Source organism: Ipomoea triloba, chromosome 2, assembly GCF_003576645.1.
Source record: "Ipomoea triloba cultivar NCNSP0323 chromosome 2, ASM357664v1".
Taxonomy (NCBI): domain Eukaryota; kingdom Viridiplantae; phylum Streptophyta; class Magnoliopsida; order Solanales; family Convolvulaceae; genus Ipomoea; species Ipomoea triloba.
The window spans coordinates 3,950,610-3,971,119 of record NC_044917.1 but is presented as its reverse complement, the minus strand read 5'-3'; the positions used below and the strand labels follow the sequence as shown (position 1 = coordinate 3,971,119).

The window sequence follows — 20,510 nt, the reverse complement described above, 5'->3', positions numbered from 1 at the left end:
TTTTGATGTTTTTAAATTCTGCTACATTGAAGGTTCTGAATGAAAATTAATTAAATTCGTCTGGAAATTAACTAAAATTGAATTTCAGATTTCATATTAGAGCATGTGAATATTTTTTATTCTAAACACTTTGAAGTACTCATAAAGCTTATAATTTGTCACTCAGAAACCAACTAAGTTACTTAGTGCAGCTTTCATAAAGCAGCATTGATGAAGGTATTTGCTAGCTCATTAACAAATTTGTCCATTGCAAAGGCGGGCAAGCAAATAGGAATCAAAGTTCCATTTTCGCCTTTATTATTTTCATATGGCACGTGAAAGGTAATAACACCTGGAACATCACCGGTACCTCCATGAGGCGGCCCGCCAAAAACTGCCTTGCCCCAACCGTAATCCACATCAGGCAGTTTAGAACGGGTGAGATCCGACATAATAAAACTTCCGGCAACATGGAAGAGCGGTCGGCCCTTAAGAACCATCAAGTCCATCACGGATTGCATGTATTCTTTGCTAAAGCAACGTTTGATGCTGGTGACCAACTCAATCGCGTAACCCAATGGGTTTTTCCTCAATTTGTCCGCAGTTGTTTTGGCGCCGGGATAAACAAACGCATTGCCGGTGTACCCACTTGGCACCGGGGTATCTTTGAACCTAGGACGTGCATTGATGAGTAAAAGCATGCGCACTTCCTCGTACGGGTCGAACCTGAGGGCAATGGTGCGGCACCGCCACATGAGAGCTGTTAGAATCTCAACTGTCGAGCATTTTCGCAAATGAGGTGGGAGAGAACTGCGTAGCGCAGAAATCTCTGTAGGTCCGAAGAAGAAAGAACGATGGACGAGGTTGTCGAGTGGAATGTTTGTTACCATTGAGTCTGCTAGCTCTTCCTCGTACTCGTAATGTGTGCATGTTATGCGGGGAGGGTTTCGGGCACTGAAAAATTCCCTTTGCCATACTGGTTGAAGCGTTGGAGCTTCTGCACCTCTTGCAATTTCGGCTATGGTATTCAAGAAATGGACTAGTCCAGGTGCGTCGGCTATTGTGTGATTTAGGCGTAATGCAAAAATGAAACCTCCACACCTTAGACGAGTCACCTGAAAATCATCATCAGCACATCTTCACTCATATACGTGTAATTAATTAAACTGGTCCACAAAATGCAAATTTCTCTAATTTGCCCATAAGGTGTCCATTTTATTGGATGTAACTCTCACACTCACAATAATTTCTAGGTTTGAATTATGTGTTCTTATCTACCTAGAAACCAACTCAGCTGCTCATGTAGGGTCCACCATATTGGGTGTAATTCTCACATTGTAGTTGCAAAGGTTCAATAATGTGTAGTTGCTCACAATCTACTACGCAATAAGCAATTAACAATGTTTCCCGTGCAAGGCTTACTAATTGGGTGTAATTCCATCTCACACTACATCTGTCCGGGCTTGATATTGTATTCTTACCTACAATCTACAACCCATAAACTAACTAAATTGTTGGGTGACAGGTCCACCATATTAGGCATAAGTCCCACAAATCTACCACCCAATAATCAATTGAGATGTCCGTGTGGAACCCACTATATTAATTGTAACTCTAATATTGTGACTAAGACTCTATCCTATATCTTTCCCAGTAATCTACCCCACAAATCAATTGAGTTGTAGGTATATATATAATTACCTGTATAAGGAACAAAGGGCAGTTGAGAATTTCTGCGGAACCAGGGACATTGTAAAGAAGTTGATCAAAACACGGAAATGGAGGCCTGACTTCACCTCCAATGGCAAAGTGTTGGAGTGTGGCGTCAGCATCAGCCTCGATGAACATGACGCCCTCACCGATGCAATCCACCATCAGCTTCCTTCCAGGTCCCTCCCGGAGTCTACCGGCGAAGGGATAGAAAAAAACAAGTGCTTTAGCTAAAGCCTGACGTATAACCTCCACGGGGTCCTTCCCACTCACGGAAGGTTCATTGCGGTAAAACTGTATAACTGGAAGTTGAAACCTCAGACCTTGTTGGTCATCAATGTCGGAAAGGTACTTGATTTCTCGTGGAGTCGGCTCTGCCGGGGCAACAAGCTCAGGCTTTTGCCTTGTGACGGTAAAGGCTACAGATGGTAGAGAAGCCATAAATGGAGATAAGGCCATCATCAGGTATAAAAGAGTGGTGCGTGTATTCTTAGTTTTAGTTCAGTACAGTATTATATGATTTAGTTGGTATATGCAGATGATATTTATAGTAGTGATAAACTGATTAATGAAGATATGCATGCGAAAATTGTTGTACAGTACAGTGTCTGCGAAAATTGTTGTACTATACAGTGTTAAGTTGCAGACACTGAAATACTAACGTATCTTCTGCACCTTTAATATTTTTGTACTAAGTATCAAAGCCTGTCAGACACGGAAATACTGACTTATCTTCTTCACCTCGCTGAATATATATATATATATGCACGCTCATATATTTGTGCATTTTATGTAACATTTTACGGCTCATTTTCAGCTGGTGTATTTTTTAACACGTGGTGGTAGATATGTCTATATATGGTGGTGCAATCCCACGGAAACATGATGCCTCATTATAAGGACACGTATTAATGAGTAATAATGAGTAAAATAGGTGGAATCTAGACAGAAATGTAATACTTATATAGAAAATGTAATACTATAAATTTATTGTTACTTATGACAAAAAGTATAATACTTATAAAGAAATGTAATTTTGAAAAAAATTAAAATGTACAGTAATATTTAGGAGTTAAAGAGTTACTTATAAATAAAAGTGTAATACTAATCAGTGATAAATTGATTATTACTTATGAGAAAGTGTAATGCTTATGAGGAAAAGTGTAATAGTAATTATGAATAAATTAATTGTTATTTATCAGTAAAAGTGTAATACTACACTTTGAATAAAAAAAAATGTAATATTTAAAGGTTGAAAAGTTTTATAGGGGGAAATATAATACTTACGAGGGAACTCAATAATGATAAAGAATCGTAAAGAGATCTACTAGGAGTATTTTTTTTTTCCAAATATAAGATAGTGAATAGTTTTTAAAAAGTTCATAAATATTAAGATCTAAGAATAAGTCTTATGTAAGACGTGTAATACTTTTTAGTCAAAATACAAAAATATAATATACTTTATAAGTACATAAAAAAGTATTACATTTTTACTAAAGAGTATTACACGGGACCTTACCATGAGACTTACTCAAGATCTAAAATTGATAAGCTCTAATTTTTACTATTTTTATGTTTATGTGCATAATTGATATCATAATTGGCGAAGGTGTTGTTGGGTTTTCAAGCCCAATAAATAATGGAGTACTATGTATAAAGTTCAAGTCTGGTAGATTGGGTACTAAAGCCCAATACATTTTTTGGGACAGTTCTGAAACACTATTAATGGCTACATTGAGAGCTACTTTTTATGAGAGAATTATAAACCAATCTATTTAAAAAAATCTAACGAGCCTTAAGCAATTAGAGAAAAAATAAAAAGTTTTAACATTTTTTAAAATAACTCGATTTTAAAAAACACTAGATATTGCAATTAATTAAACTACATAATTCATCTTTTGATAAATCTGAAAACTAAACCAAAAAAACTAAACTTAAAATACTAAATTCATAAACAGTAAAAAAGAAACCTCTAAACTAAATAAACTTTAAAAAGAGAGAAGAAATTAAATCATAAATTATAAAAGGTCAAAGGTGAACCCTAAGTGCATTGAACTTTCACATTGTGTGCAATTAATAATATCATTTAATTTAGATTTGTTTACATGTTCTCACATAGGACATGATTCTCCTGGAAGCCGTACTCATATATGTATGTATGTATGTATAGTATTTATTGTCTATAAATAAGTTGCAACTTGCAAGTTACTATAACCTTGGTTGAATTCACTATAGATAATTGTACAATGTGAAAATAAAAACGATTTTATAATAAATAAGAAATGCAACAATATTTTGGTAAAAACAATTGTTATTTAAAAAGTTCGCATGTACTTCATTTTTATTTTCTATTAGAGTTTTTTTAAAAAAAGCCCAACAAGTATTGATATTTTTTATTTTTAATTCGACCATAATTCTTGAACTATAGATTTTATTTTAAAGCACATGCTACAAATTTATTTGGATGTGTCAATTTTGAAGGTAAAAGTATAAAATATAGTTATTGGCAAATTTCTTCTGTATACCCGTTTGTGAAAGTCCATTGCATCAATGAATGTCTAAAATATAGTTTAAATAATTAAATATCTACATGATCATTGCAGTTATCCCTTCCTTCTTATGACGACTCATAAGTTAAATAGGGAAGTCATGTTCATATTATAAAGAGTGAGTACCTCTTTCCATTTATGATGTAAAATTTGGTTGGATATTTCCAATTAAGTAATGCATGAGTTTGGTTTTTTTTTTTTTTAAAAATAAAAATAAATTAAAACATACCGTAACTCCGTGTAAGAGTTCACTTCCGGAAATACAGATTATTTTGATAACATATACGGAGGGGTATTTTGTATTATATACTGGTAAGTGGTGAGGTTTGGTCCAAACTCCAACCCACCGACAGGCGATAGGGGACACATACATGTGAAAGTGTTTATAGATCTCCACTTGTTTCTCATCCATTCATAATTGATAATTGACCCTATAAAACTTTAATTAGTCTACGAATAAATCTATTAATATGAGGCATTGATTTTTTAAAAAGTATTGTATAAATATTACTCGTAAAGAATCAGAAATATTTTAAAAATCTACCAATGCTATTTATCCAATTAATTAATTTAAATGATTAATGAATGGAAAATATTATTGTTATTATTAAAGGTACTTTTGGGACAAACCAAACACAGTTGTAAGCTTTCTTGCTGAGTTTCAATGGCCTCTCTCTTCCTTCACTGAAGTCTGAATCTTTCCATCTGAAAACCTAAGCTTCTGCTCCGGTCGCCGGAGAGAGTAAAGATGCATCTGAATCTGCCTATTCCGGGCAACAAGCAGTCAACGGAGCAGAGACCCAGGCCGCCGCTTCAGCTCAAATACGCGTTACAATCTGTGAAATCTCAGGTACCTTTAAACCAGTGTGTTTTCCTTGTCGCCACAATCTTTCTCCAAATCTGGGTTCTCTTCTCCCTCATCCATTCCTCGCCGGCCAAGTCCGGCGCCGGCCACCACCATCTGGTGCCCCACCGCCACGACTGCAGCTCCGGGAAGGTCTACGTCTACGAGGCGCCGCGGATGTTCAACTACGAGCTGGTGGAGAATTGCAAGGAGCTGGATCCGTGGAAGGCGACGGGGTGCAAGGTGGTCGCTAATGGCGGATTTGGGCTGCCGGCGAAGGGGCTGGAGAGCGTGGTCCCCGAGAATCTCCTCCCTGCTTGGTACTGGACGGATATGTACTCGGCGGAGCTGATTTATCACGAGAGAATGTTGAATCACCAGTGTAGAACCATGGATCCGGAGGAGGCCACCGGATTTTTCATCCCGTTTTACGCCGGAATCGCCGTCGGTAAATTTTTGTTCACGGAGTTTAACTATACGTACCAAGATCGAGACCGTTATTGTAACATGTTCTTAGATTGGCTAGAAGAGCAACCGAGTTTTGCAAGGTATAAAGCTGTAGATCACTTTATTATGCTCGGCAGATTAACCTGGGATTTCCGGCGATTAGCCGATAACAGCGCCGATTGGGGGACCAGCTTACTTTATATGCCTCGGATGAAAAATGTTTTTCGATTAGGAGTAGAGAAACACTTAAAAGACCGATTAGAAGAGAGCGTGCCCTACCCCACCGGATTCCACCCTAGATCGGAGTCCGATATCCGGCAATGGCAAACCTATATCCGTTCCCAAAAACGCGACAGTCTCTTCACTTTCGTCGGCGCCAAACGCCACAAAATCAAGAACGACTTCCGAGGAATGCTAATGGACTACTGCATCGACGAGGATGATTGCCGGGCGGTGGACTGCTCCGCCGTGATGTGCTCCGACGGGTCGCCGGCGGTGTTCGACGCCTTCCTCCACTCCAATTTCTGCCTCCAACCCAAAGGAGACGGCATGACGCGACGGTCAATGTACGACTGTATGATCTCCGGCGCCATTCCGGTGTACTTCTGGCGAGGCACGTTCAAGGACCAGTACGTGTGGCACCTGCCGTGGATTTCGGAGACATTCACGGTCTACGTGGACAACAACGACGTAAGAAAGAGCAACGGTACGGTCATCAAAGACGTCCTTAAAAGAGTCCACCCAGACAACGTTAGACAGATGCGAGAAACTCTGATAGATCTGATGCCCAAAATGCTTTACGCTAGCCGGAAAGAAGGCCTGGGAAGTATCAGAGACGCGTTTGACATCACGCTCGACAGAGTTCTGAAGAGATTGAAGGCCCGCAAATCGCATCTCTTATCCGGAGCCGCAGATGATTACGAGATCTTCTAAATCTTGATTTTCCGGCCAGCCGGCCGGCCGGCCTGTAAACTTAATTAGCTTGTTCCTGTTATGATTAATTAATTATTCGTTTTCTGGGTTCTGCTGAAGAAACCAAGATTTATTTTTGCTGTTCTCCATATATTCATCGGTATATTAGCATAATGATGATGTTCTTTTTACAGAAAAGTTATGAACAGATGAGAAGGTGAAATGGTGACATGAGATTTCCGTTTGTGTAATGTATAATTTTGTGGTGCTATACATAAATGGATATTTTGTGTTTTCAGTGATATTATACCATTTTCTACTCAAATCACTTCTTAATATATGTTTTCTTTAACATTTATTTATTTTGTATCTATGTTATTAATTTGCAAAGGTAGTCAACAAAAACAGAAAACTATTTATTGTCATATATTACTGGTAAATTGACTGTAATAAGAAATTTATATATTTGATAAAAGATATACTTCCAAATTAAGTGATAATTGTAGGAATTTTTAGCATGATCTAATAACAAAACATTAAAATTTATACAACTTTCAAAAATCTATTTAATTATTGTAATATTATACTCTCTTGTTTAATTTAATTTTGGTAACAGTTATTAAAAATTACTTTAAAAAAAATAAAATTCGAGTCATGTAATATTTTTGAAAATATTATGCAATCTCAAAAGTGTAATTTACCAAAATTAAATTAAAAAAATTTTCAAGTCATGTAAGATTTTTGAAAATATTATGTAATCTCAAAAGTGTAATTTTTATGTAAAGTAGTGAATTAAATAGTAGAAAATAATTTTTATTAATTTCTTTTCCTTCCTCTCTAATAAAATTTAAACACTTAATCATTTGTTTAGTACTATTGATCATGTTACATATAGTGTCTGTTCATATATACTTTATTAATTTACCGAAGCCCAACGAGTCAACATCGCTGTCACTGACATATCAGTCTATAAACACTAAATCATAATTTTAGTTGAAGTCTCCTTATCATTTTCTTAATATAAAATGATTTAATATAGTATATAAAGATTCCTAGTATTATATGCAGTGTGGGGTAGTAAGAAACTGGAAACGTGTAAAATACAGTGTGCAATTACTCAAACACCAACCATTCCACTTGTATATTTACTGTCATCACACGCAAATATAGAGCGTTTCCATCTTTAGGGGCGGTGTGAATTTTGGCTATTTCGAGGGGTCGCCCATTGATTACCCAAAAACATTATTCTATCGTGAAGGGATTCGATGCAAATTCAGGACGATATTTGGTTACAATTGTCATTTCACACTTTGGGAAAGGCTATGGGTTGTCGGCAACAGCTGTTCAATGAATCGGTGTCGTTTCTTGTATTCTTAATTTAAGTAGCCTTGTCGATTATACACATGATTGTGCGACACGTCTGGAATAATCATTTTTTAGGTTTTTTTTCCCTTAAATATCATTTATATTTTGTTGGATTAAATTTAATTTAAATTTTTTTTTTAAACGATTCAAGTTTCTTCTACCTTTTATAAGTAGTATGTGCCAAAAAAAAAAAGTAGTATGTGCCAGGAAGATATATGGGCAAATAAATGTTTAAATGTCGGTTAAATGGTTCAATTGCCAAGGACCTTGTAGTCCAATGGCATCAAACCCTTCTCTTTATACGGGAGGTGGTGGGTTCGAGCCTCAGTGGGGGCAATGCTGGCTGACTCGAGAAAGTAATTATGAACAGATACTGCATTCTAATAGAGTTAGTAGTATTAAAAAAAAAAAATTTGTCGGTTCAATTGACCCATTTACCCAATATCTGTCTCACTCGGACCAGATGACCTGCCTAATTGCAGTCTTCAATAGTTAGTCAATAATAGTAACAAATATATATCTTCAAAAAAAAAAAAGTAAGAAATATTATATTTGAAACAGCTGTATTTGTTGTGGGCTCCATTATTAAATAATTACTCGTATTTTCTTTATTTGGCACCACATGTTTGTCCAAGCTCTCTCTCCTTTTTTATGTTTATTATTTTCAGAAAATGATGATATTTGTAGTAGATTTATTAATTGAGAATTTTTTTAAATTTTTTTTTTGAAGGAATGAAAACGGAGGAAAGAAAAATATAAAATACATTTGTACTTGTATATTTGAAAAATTTAAAAAAATAATAATTAATATATTTAAATCAACATTATGATCACAATTTAAAAAAAAGAAGTAGAGTATCATTTTTATATTCCACTATAAGAGTACATGAGGTATATTTAATTACAGGAATATATTATTACGCTCTAGAAGTTTGGAATCGAAGTTAATTAAGAATTTTAGACCACAATGATTCAGATTACAATAAATAAATATTTATTTTCATGTGAAATCTTGTGGTGGTGCCTAACCATAAATTTAGTCCCTCCAAAGTTGTGACTTTCTCAACGACCAGAAGATATTCAAGATGGGAGAGGCAATCACGGCAAAATGGTAGCGCACCTTCGTCATAATGTTTGATATATTTAACTGGTTAATTGTCAAACTAAGTCATAAAAGTTAGTTGGTAACTACAATGTTCTAAGTTTGACACCCAGTGAAAGTAATCTATTGACTTCTTTGTTTGAACTGATCCCTTTGCCAATTAGAATGACAATACCTAGTACACACCATTCATTAGTGGTTGCACTTCTTCGTCACCCAAAACAAAACATTTACTGTATATTGACATTTTATAGACTTTAGTTGTAAGGATGAAATTAAAAGTGTGTATGGATGGGTGAAAAATAGGGGAAAAATGAAATTGATTTCCCTCTAGTACTGTACTCTGAAAATCTAAGGTAAAGACTACTGAAGGATGATATATACTTGAAAGCTGAAGCGCAGAGGAATACTACAACATAGTAGGAAAAGAGGTTTGGTTGTCCCCCTTATAGTTATACCTGCGACTTAAGCTCAACCTCGGACAGAAGGTAACGAGACGACTGGCTCTTTTGACTGGGCCGCGGCGTGTTCCTTGAAGATTGGCGCTTTGTCGGAACAAGTGTGGGTTGCTGCTCCAAATCTTCACTGCCAGTGTCACTGTCGTCGCCATCATCTCCGGCATTGAACACTGGGTGGATGTAGGCGTTGTGGAGGTACTGTTTCAAGTTCAAGTTGGGTTCCTTTGTGCGTTCCAGCGTATCTTTCATCATCGCCTCCTAAACGCCACCAAAAATGGAAGTTGGAGAAAAGATACAAATTTTGTTATATATCACAAGCAAACAGAATGGTAGAAAATGATTAATACCAATTGAAGCATGTGCTTCATCTCAATTAAAAGCTTAAGCTGATAGTTAGATTGCACATTTATGTTTATATATTATTTATGCTCAACAATACCTGAAGAGGATATCTGATGAAAGCTGGTTCATAGCGGCCTTTACAAAACAAATGGAACCATATAGTGAGTATTGGCAGTGTAATAAGCAACGGAGTTGAATGAGAGGCCCGTTTTGTGCTCAGCAATCCCATCAGAAGCAGTTGCGAGACGATAAGAGCAGTTACAATTCGCCCGTGCACATCTGGCCAGAATGCTGCTGCACTCTCGTACTCTTGGTTGTACACATTGATGATCTAAATAATGTTGAAAAATGGCCAAATAGATGAAAAGTGTTCTTATATATGCATGAATGTATGATTAAATGAATAACTTCAATAGGTTTTACCTACCTGGTGGCGATATACGACATAAGCTAGGGTGAAGAACACTATAATGAAGGGGAGTAAAATTGGAGAGACGACAGCATAAACCAGGCCAAGTAAGAAATAAAGCTGGATTTGAGGTTCGCCTGTGTTGAAACCAAGACTCCCAGGATCCATAGCTTCTTCCCTATCCTTCTCCGTCTTCACCAAGAAGAAATTCTTCAAGTGAAACATTATTAAAGGCTTCAACCTCAGAATCTCCCCCGCAACTCCTGCCCATCCATCCACCATTATATAAGTAATAAAGAAGGTTGCCTTCATCGGGATCGATACTCCAACTGTCTTTGGGATACTGCAATACAGCCCAAACTTTTACTTTTAGGCAAACAATTCTACACACTCAGAATGAATATATATACAAGGCGAAAACTTACTCATTTGCAGATTGATGGAGAAAATTATTTAGTTGTTGAAAAGCGGTCCCCGTGATGATGCTTCCAAGAAATACATTGATGAACTGGAAAATATAGTATCTTGTTGCAGATCGCCTCTCAAGAGCTGATATGGAGCCAAATCCTTCAAATTTTGACATTAGCATCAGTATTGAGGGTAGAAATATAAGAAAAATCTTCAAAGCAATCCCGGGAAGAAATCCTTGTATGAAAGACTTCACCGCTTTCCTGCACAAGGAAAAGTGAGAAAACGGGGGCATGAATAAACGAAGGAATTAGGAGATGTTGTCAATGAACTTTGAGAAGCAATGTGATATTGTGATGGAGGGGCGGGCGGGATACTCACATTTCAATTATGGTCTTCAGGAAGGGAAAGACCTTCTCTATTCCCTCAATGTTAGCGAGAGACTGTACAAAGGCAATGGGAATCATGAAGAAAAAGGTAAGGAAGAAGAACGCCACGCCAACAACAAGCTTTCTGATTGCCAGTGAAACGTATGGAATTGCCAGATTATCCCAGTACACATCACGAGGCTCCGGGGCCCACTCAGTCAGCCAGATGGTTGGGTTTCGAGACTGTTGTGTTTGTGCACAAACAGCAGCAGCCCATCGTGTCTTGAAGGAAACAAACGCAGCTGGAACTATATATTTGCTTTTGCTGATAATGTTCGTCCTCTCTGTAGATATCTGCCATAGATCACTACGAGTAAAGTTTTTATGAAAGAACAAAAATAATAATAATAAAAAAAAGAAATTCATGTATCCATGAGACCACATATACAGAAAACAAAAGTTGGAAGGTTACTTGCTATAATGTTTCAACAATGTTTGAGTAAAATCAGAGGAAATGTTTCTAATAAAGTGTTCTTACCTCCCTTGAGAGTCTTTCAATTTCAGAACTATAGAAATCGATTGCATCCACACTCTCACCATAACAGCCAAGAAAACCACCCTGTTTTTAAGGTAAAACATATTCCCAGCAAGTTGTTAGTAATTTGAAATGAGAAATAAGCATTCCGACCACATTAAAACTGCTATAAAAGCAACTTAATTGCAACCTAAACAGTTACTAAGCCAAGAGTATATTACCTTAAATCTTGGCCTTTCCAACTGTTTTCTTGCAAACTTTAGTTGATAGTAGTCAAGCCAATTCTGCTTTTTCTTCTTCTCACTGACAAGTTCTGACAGTTTGTTCGCATTGTATACAACCTTAAATGCAAGTAGAAGCATGACTAGTTATTAAATTTGCAAGTATATAAGCTCAATGTGTCATCACATCAAGAACCGAAAAAGGGAAGTAAAACCTGATGAGTGAGATAGTGATCTGGATGGTTGACCATAAAGAAGTGCTCCACAAGCTCACTAACCGATTCATCAGGGTCTGGTGGCACATTTCTAACAAGTACCTGAAGCAAATTGAAAATTTTCACCGGTTAAAAAGCATGCACTAAATCTTAAGATCATTTTGTCATAATCATTTCAATGGCACAGATTGCAAGACCATTTCTCCAAACTGTGGAGGTTTATGATGAGATCCTGATTATAATGAAATCACACAAAAGTCATCATAATAAATTAAATAGACAGACATAATTGTCCCTTACAGTAAATTGATCAGGGCGCCGATGTTCTGATGCAAGAAAATGTAACCTCATTGATGCAACAATCTCATACTCCCTTTTTAACACATAACATGTCCAGAAGGTAAACATATAAGCCATTACTAAGTGAGTCCAGAATCTGCAATAAATGTCAAGTGAAAAACATAATGAAAATTTATTTAGGCAAGATTTGAGCACAGTAAGTATGCAATTATATACACAATTATTACTCTTCCTGCACTAAAATATTGTCATGCTTGCTTTACAAAGTGGTATAAACCAAGTTTGGAACCCACAAAAAGTAAAGAATATATGAGAGTTAATGAATTGTTTGAAAAACAAACTGTCGTAAATGTGTTTTTTTAAGGACAAACAGAAATCATCATGTTAACAACATCACATTTTCTTGTCCAACAAACAAAACTTACAGTTCTAATACTATATATGTACTAACTAAGAAGCAAGGCCAAAGGCCACAAAATGAGCAGTAGAAAGAGTAAAATGAAAATAGAAGTTGTATACACATAAATAGATATTAGATGCAATTCGGAAAAATAAAATAGCCAAATCCAAAGTGTATTGCAAACCTCTGGGATCCCCTAGGTATATTTGAAATCGAGAGCTTGTCTAAATCACTATAAGTCAAATTAGATTGCTCCAAGGTGCGATTTGTCCAATTAACTGGAACCATGACTGTAAAAGCGATGAAAGCAATAGGAACAAATATTTTAATCCTGCGTTAGGGAAAGTAAATAAATAATGAGAAAAAATATTAGTCCAAAAACATAAAATTATACTCTAATGAACTTGTCTTGTCATCATGAAAGGCTTAGAAGAAACTAATATATGCTATGAGCATGCATATGCATATCATCATTAAAGCCAATATTTGCTTATTTCCAAACATTCGTTAACTGTAGTAGTGACTTAAGTCAAGTCAAGACAATGGTTCTTCACCCCACCCTCCTTGACTACTATATTCTTTTTCCTCTATAAATCCAATCGAGCATCTCTGAGCTTTAGGTTCATGCAAATACATAGACTACCATTCAAAAAGGTTCAGGGCCTTGGGCAGGTACCAATAGGTACATAGACTACATCTCTAGGCAGCAGGGTCAGGCAGGCACATATGCTACATCTAAGTGAATGATGGCATAATTTTGACGACTGCCAAATATAGAGTTGTATTATGGGCATTAAGCAGACTGAGTCTTCAGACTTTTTCAGACACTAATTGGTTTATAATCTCTCTAGTTGAATAGTGTTTGGATTTTAAAAAAGCAAAAAAGAAGTTGCAAATACCCAGTCAAGTAAATCCTCAAGTAAACAGCAGAGTCTAGTCCTGCATGATCAATAAGCTCTGCTTCTGGCATTTGCAATGCAGCAGGCATCCAGTCGAGAAATCTCAAGTAAGACCGGAAATCCAAATTGACAAATCTGTGGACTAGTGTCCCCGAGTGCAAGGGGGTATTTCTTAAACCCTTCAGATACCATTTCGGGAAGTAGACCCGATCATTGACAGGCTGTAATCGAAGGACAGCAAATGCCACAAAGAAGGCAAATGCACTGAGGATATTAATTGCAGCTGCAACACCTATATCACTAAGAGTTGCCATACGCCTGCATCAAACGAATATTTTCCTGCAATATAAAACCCCTTATGAAAACATCATATGTGAAGCATAAACATGGATCAAGTAGAAGTATTTTTGTTAGGAAGAAGAGCAAGAAGGAAGCTAGAACACAGGCCAAGCGGCAAATTTTGCACCGTGTGATCATCTACTACAATCCCTCAATACATAATAAAGCAAATTGGGCCCGTAAGGGCAGCCTGAGTGGCAAGACCAAGACGCTCGCGGCCGTGAGGTCCTGAGTTCGAAACCGTCTGCCACCCGGGTTTGAGCCGGTCAGCTATGGGCAACCTAGGCTGGTTAACCTCCTTGTGGTCCTTTGCCGGCTAGGATCACAGGGCGAGGGTTTACTCACATACTCGGAAGAGGAGTGGGGTTTGCCTCGATAAACCCAATAATAAAGCAAATTGGGAATGCACAACTTTCCCACATCAACAGTTCAATATAATTCCTATCCATGTCATCACCATCACGGATGACGCAACACCATTCATCATGCCCCCACCACAGTTATACAATTGTATATGAATGTATAATTCATAAATAGACACACATACATACATAGTTTATCCAGAAAAATATCCAGTTGTCAATGGTCCCTAAGGCGCCATCATAATTCACATGCTAGACATTATTAAGACATCCTTCCTTGACTCAGAGTCAAAAGAGTCTCAGTAATTCTTAATTTTACCATCTAAAAGCAATACCAGATAATAAACATAACCAGCCATTACTTGAAACAAATCTACTGCAGAAAATCATTTTTCCTGGATTACAAGAGCACTACCTTCAATTCAGTCCTTCACCATTCATGATAAAATTACAATAAAAATACAGCAAATTCCAGATAGCACAAAAATATGTCTAAAGAGAAATTCAACATTATAATTTTCATAATAAAAACAGAATTACAGGTATTTTGAGAAGAAGAGCTCGAACGGGAAGTGTGTATGTACCTTACCTTCACGTATATGTCTGTCAGTCTGTATATGAATCTCGTAACAGCGAAAGAGCTGAAAACGAAGAGAAGAGAAGAGACTGCAAAAGTGAAGTGTGGAGCCCAGTAAAAGTGCAAAGAGCAAAACGACAGCGTCAAAAAAAGCTTTTTGCCGCTGCAATGGAGGTGGAAAGCAGAAAAACAGACAAGATGGAGTACAAAAAATATCTGAGAAAGAAAACATAAATGGAAAAACGCTTTAAAGTGGGGGACGGATCCTTAATACGTAGGATTTGCTGTATTAAATCATCATTAAAAAATTCGTGAGAAATTTTGTTGCTTTTGGTGCATTATTCAAAACACAAATCGCATGGAGCAGTTTGATGTCGGCAAATAACGCATGTTTTTGTTTTTTTTTTAATCTTAGGTAACGGCTACTTTAATTTATGACTACGATATGGTTCTAAGATGAGATGGACGGCTGTGGAGGCGTCTGGCTGTAGCGGGGCCCACGTCTGATCTTTCAACGGGGTGGATCGCGTGGTCCCGGATGATGCGATGTGGGACTCCACGAGATGCGGGAATTTCTGAAAACATGTTACCATTAGCCATTATTGGCGTTGAAATGAAATCGTAACTGTGGAATTGAATGATAATACGTTCAGCGAACATGGGCTTATATTAGGATGTACCAAATTTCATTTCAATTAATCACAAACTTCAATTAATTATTTTGGTATTCTGGTCCTTCTGGATATAGACACTATATCTATTAATTGTATCATAATATCAGAAAGGTGCTCTCCCCTACCCAACAAGTCAAAATTGGAGGCTGTAATGTGATGGTTCAAATCCCACTAGAAGCATTAGAAGCGGTAATTTAGAGGTTCGAATCTTACTAAAACTATATATGAGAAAAAAAAAAGTTGTTTTTTTAGTACTACTGACTCTGTTACAATGTAGTATTCTCGAACCCACTCCCATCTACTTTCTCAACCTACTGAAGCGCACAACGAGAGTCATCATCCATGTAAGAGTGTTAATCGGGACACCGGGTACCGCTTAACCACAAGATCTTTGGTCAAAAAAAAAAAAAGAAAAACAATTTAAATATACTAAAAAGTTTCCCTGAATTGAAGGGCTAAGCTTAAGATTAATCCGGCGAAGCTAATATTGGTCAATCGTTATACCCTGCACCACGGTGCACATAGCAATGTGCACCACGTACGTAAAACGACGTCGTTTCGGTGTTAGTAGACGCGGACGCGAATGACTCAGGGAATTCATTATCTATAATACACATAATCATTATCTATAATACACAGAAAGTTTGCTTAGAATACACAGAATGTTTGCCCATAATACACAGAATATTGACACAAAATACACAGATGTTAGTGGACGCGAATGACTCTAGGGAATTCAATACACAGATGTTAGTGGACGCGAATGACTCTAGGGAATTCATTATCTATAATACACATAATCATTATATAGAAAGGGAATTCATTATCTATAATACACATAATCATTATATAGAATACACATTCATTATCTATAATACACATAATCATTATATAGAATACACATAACGTTTGCCTAGAATACACAGAATGTTTGCCCATAATACACAGAATATTGATGCCCGTAATACACAGAACTCATCCTCCTAACATTCGAATGCACAAATTAAACACATCACAACTTGTGTTAATAACATGAATACACATAATATTTACACAAAATACACAGAACCCATCATCCTAAACATTCGAATGCACAAACACATCACAACATCTGTTACTAACATGAAATCACAACATGTGTTACTAACATGAATACACATAACGGTTGCCTATAATACACAGAACGGTTGCCTAAAATACACAGAATGATTGCCTGGAATACACAGAATATTAACATAAATACAAAGAACGCCCGAAACGGGAAACGTGATTTCCAAAAAAAACGGATGATTAGTTTACAATGCTCAAAACGACGTCGTTTAGGTACGTGGTGCGCATTATAATTTGCCAATATTGGTGGCCTAGGCGTCCATTTGCCAAACGAAGTTTTTATATTTGTGCAGGGACAGATGTAGCCGTATAGGCTTCGATCAGTATTGCTCCCAATTAGTTTATGCAGAACAATTCTCTGGTGTAATGAAATATATTTCAATTTCTTTCATTAATTTAATAGTTTCGTGTAAATGGCTGATGTGTACTATATTTATATTTTAGACTTTAGACTAGGTAGGTGTCCTTGAGTCACTATTCTTCAATTGTTTAATAAGCTAGGGCTATGAGTTATGACGTCCCCTGGCTTTATTTTTATATCCTAAAGTCAGTTTAAAATTAAAACCCATGCCATAATCATATTAGAGAGAGAAAAATAAGTAGGAGCAAAAAATTAAATTTTATATAACATTATATTCTTATTATATTATAAAAATATCAAATTGTAGAAAGTATAATTATTGATAGTGTCAACTATTTCAAACAGCTTGTCCCAAGTGCATAATGACAAAGACAGGAGAGACTAAAGCTATGGTTTGAGTAATTCCAATCCCAGTTTGATGTTCGTATAGTATATTGTGCATGCATGATCCATCTAGGATAGGAAGCAGCTTATGAGGTATTTATAGTAATGGAATCTCCTAGTCGCATGATACCTAATTAGCTATTATCTTCATCTTCTTATTTAGTTATTAGTTAAGGTGCACCGCGTGATACTTGAATTAGATAATTTTAGAATACCTAGCAAGTTCATGGTTTGGATAATGATATCATGGTCTTACATATGTATTGAATGGCTTATCCTCTCTATGATTCACCATTAGGTAATAATTGCAGATTTTTCTTGTCATCTCTCCATAATAACGTTATCTTTCATAACAACGTTATTTATTATTCCATTATTTAAAAGTAAGTAATTAAATAAATAAAAAAGATTAATGAGTTTTGCAATTAGTAAAGAATTTAATTTCAATAGTAGAATAATAAAAATAGACAAACAAATATGATAATGGATATCAAAATTAAACTCATAGTAAAGTGTAAAAGTCTACCTAAATTCGGTTGTTATGCCATGGACTCGGGTGCAAGGTGATCCAGGTTCATGTTCACAATTTTAGAACTGCATATTCACAATTTTATAACTCTATGTTTACAATTACATAACTCTATATTCATAATTACAGAACTCAATATTCACAATTTCATAACTCTATATTCAACAGTATAACACAATTTTTGAATCTATATATCAAAATTGTGAATATAGAGTTAAAAAATTGTGAATATTGAGTAATGTAATTTTATATATTGAGATTTAAAATTGTAAATATAGAATTTTAAAATATAGAGTTTTAAAATTGTGAACATGAACTGGAATCTACCTTGCAAGGTGGGCCGGATCCATAGCATAATTTGCGACCTAAATTAATCGAAACTCGTATTAAATTGTGAGACTTGAGACCAATATAGTTTACTCCGTATTTTAAAAACCGAGAGTCCAGGGAATGAGTGGGCCTCATAAACTAGGCTTTTGAGTCCGCCGACCCAAAGTTAAAAGAAAGGCCCAGAATCTTCTCGAATCGGGAACCCGTTCCTTAGTTCTAATCTAGAGTCTAGTCATACATCAACAGCTCGCAGGTGCTGACGTCATCATTCTTCTCCTTCAAGACTTGGGAGTTAGGAAACCAAGTCGAAATTAGCTTTGCCGATCATAGCCTGTGTATAAGAGACGCGAGATTGACACAGAAAAAAGAGTAATTGGAGCATTGTCAGGGGAAGAAATGGATTTTGAGTTGAGAAGAGCGAGGGAGAAGCTGGAGAGAGAGCAGAAGGATAGGAAAGAGAGGGCCAAGTTGAGATTGGAGAGGGAGAAGAAAGCCAAACAAGAGGCCATTCGCCAGCGGGAAGCCATCGAAGCCGCCCAACGTGCTCGCCGTATCGATGCCGCCGAAGCCGAAGCTAAAGTATGTTCTCCATGCTTCTCTTAATCTATCCTTTTTACCATGATTATACGAATTGACGATCGATGTATCTGCGTTCGTGTTAGTTGTGTTTTTCACTATTGCTTGAACCCTTATTTTCATTATGATGTTTTTTCTTAATTTTGCTTGGAATCAGTGCTAATTGTTCTTTAGTTTCATTTTGAGATTTTAATTTGATTTTTCAGAAAGAAATTATAACCTAATTCAGTTTTAATAGCATTGGATATTGGTTTTAGCCCTTTCGGCCAAAATTCCTTTTCTTTTAGTAAGTTATTTATACCAGAAGCAGATGATATTAGTGGCTGCAAAACCTGCAGCTTCCTTACTTGTTCTAGACCTTGTATTTGGTTGTATAAATTTTGTAAATTCTTCAGAAAATTAGTTTGATTTATCATGGAATTTGTTTATGGCATGCATAGTAGTTCCTCTACCTAATACCTACTAAATCTGTCTGGTTAATGGAAATTCATAGAATTTAGTCAATTTACCAGAGCAACTTAGTACTAACGGTTGATTTGGGCTTGATATGTTCACCTTCCCCCATTTAATCATAACCCATTAGAATTATTGAAACAACAATGCAAAGATATAATGCTCTTAATATCAGATTATTATCTGTTATATCTCTCTCTCTCTTGAGTGACAGTGTAAATGAATGTAAATGAATGGCAAAGAGAGACAAATGCAATCCTACCATTGGGTTTAGAAGAGAGGGGGGGGGGGGGGGGGGAAAAAGGGGGGGGGGGGGGATAAAAGAACCTGACGAAATTTTAGTTAGGTAACTATCCTTGAAGAAATTGATCTTTTAATTCAGTTCATTGTGATTTAGTGCGCATACTTATAACTAAAATTTATGGAGTATTACTGTGTGTCTAATGTATATGACTTCTGTTTCAGGCAAATCAGCAAATGCAAGAGAGTCTTATAGCTGGGCGCGGAATTGTGTTTTGTCGTGTTTTAGAAGCTGTACCTTGTCAAGGTAGTGGAGATAAAATTAAATTGCCTCCATCTTGCTTTACTGAATTGTCTGAACAAGGTGCCTTTGACAAAGGACCGCTGCACTTCTCTTTGACTGTCATTCATCAAAGCAGTTCTTCGAACACAAATGATGGACTGACCAACAGGAAAACACATGCGGGTGTCTTGGAGTTCACTGCAGAGGAAGGCTTCGCAGGGCTGCCTCCTCATATATGGAGTAACTTATTCTCTGTTGACAACCCAACATCCCCTACAGTTGAAGTGCAATATGTGTGGCTAGCAAAAGGAACATATGCAAAACTACAACCTGTTGAGCCAGGCTTTTCTGACATACCTAATCACAAGGCTGTTCTTGAAACAAGCCTTCGGCAGCATGCAACACTATCAGAAGGCGATGTTCTCACTGTTAGTCATGGTGTGCTGACATACCATTTGCGTGTGCTTGAGTTGAAACCTTCTTCTAGTGTATCTGTTTTAGAAACAGATATAGAGGTTGATGTAATCAGTGCTGATCCAGCTGCAGAAGGAACAAGTCAACATATACTAAGACCTCTAACTTTTGGGAAGCCAGAAGTTGGAGTTGTTGGGGAGGGCAACTACATCTACTATAAATTCTCCATAGATGATGGTACTTGGTTAAGAATTTCATCTGGGATGCTGAAATTGAGGTGAAGGTAGAATCAACAGCACAAGATGGAGATACTGATTTGTATATTTCCAGACATCCTCTGTTATTCCCAACACAACACCAGCATGGGTGGTCTTCCCATGATGTGGGTTCAAAAGCTTTAGTTCTTGGTTCCAGG

The 20,510-nt window shown here is 36.6% G+C and overlaps 3 protein-coding genes and 1 pseudogene across 6 annotated transcripts; 2 read left to right on the top strand and 2 right to left on the bottom strand.

Moving 5' to 3' along the window:
* Nucleotides 1-77: 77 nt before the first annotated feature.
* Nucleotides 78-2,168, bottom strand: LOC116011311 (benzyl alcohol O-benzoyltransferase-like). Its single transcript, XM_031250863.1, has 2 exons — nt 1,681-2,168; nt 78-1,094 (listed from the first exon to the last, which is right to left on the bottom strand). The coding sequence occupies exons 1-2, from the start codon at nt 2,149-2,151 to the stop codon at nt 195-197; spliced, it is 1,371 nt and encodes a 456-aa protein (XP_031106723.1). The 5' UTR covers nt 2,152-2,168; the 3' UTR covers nt 78-194.
* A 2,671-nt stretch (nt 2,169-4,839) lies between these two features.
* LOC116010411 (xyloglucan galactosyltransferase XLT2-like) lies at nt 4,840-6,748 on the top strand. Its single transcript, XM_031249809.1, has one exon. It carries the CDS (start codon nt 4,987-4,989, stop codon nt 6,460-6,462), a length of 1,476 nt encoding a protein of 491 aa, XP_031105669.1. The 5' UTR covers nt 4,840-4,986; the 3' UTR covers nt 6,463-6,748.
* Nucleotides 6,749-9,021: 2,273 nt separating this feature from the next.
* Nucleotides 9,022-15,054, bottom strand: LOC116011170 (CSC1-like protein At3g21620). Of its 4 annotated transcripts, none has more exons than XM_031250696.1 (12): nt 14,749-15,054; nt 13,464-13,802; nt 12,749-12,895; nt 12,165-12,300; nt 11,865-11,966; nt 11,650-11,769; nt 11,432-11,512; nt 10,907-11,247; nt 10,543-10,788; nt 10,136-10,460; nt 9,806-10,039; nt 9,022-9,624 (listed from the first exon to the last, which is right to left on the bottom strand). In XM_031250696.1, the coding sequence occupies exons 2-12, from the start codon at nt 13,775-13,777 to the stop codon at nt 9,361-9,363; spliced, it is 2,310 nt and encodes a 769-aa protein (XP_031106556.1). In that variant the 5' UTR covers nt 13,778-13,802; nt 14,749-15,054; the 3' UTR covers nt 9,022-9,360. The 4 variants fall into 4 exon arrangements, with proteins under 4 accessions (XP_031106556.1, XP_031106557.1, XP_031106555.1 ...); XM_031250697.1 differs by having other exon boundaries at nt 14,754-15,054; XM_031250695.1 differs by lacking the exon at nt 14,749-15,054 and having other exon boundaries at nt 13,464-14,039.
* Nucleotides 15,055-18,397: 3,343 nt separating this feature from the next.
* LOC116010089 lies at nt 18,398-20,510 on the top strand (annotated as a pseudogene).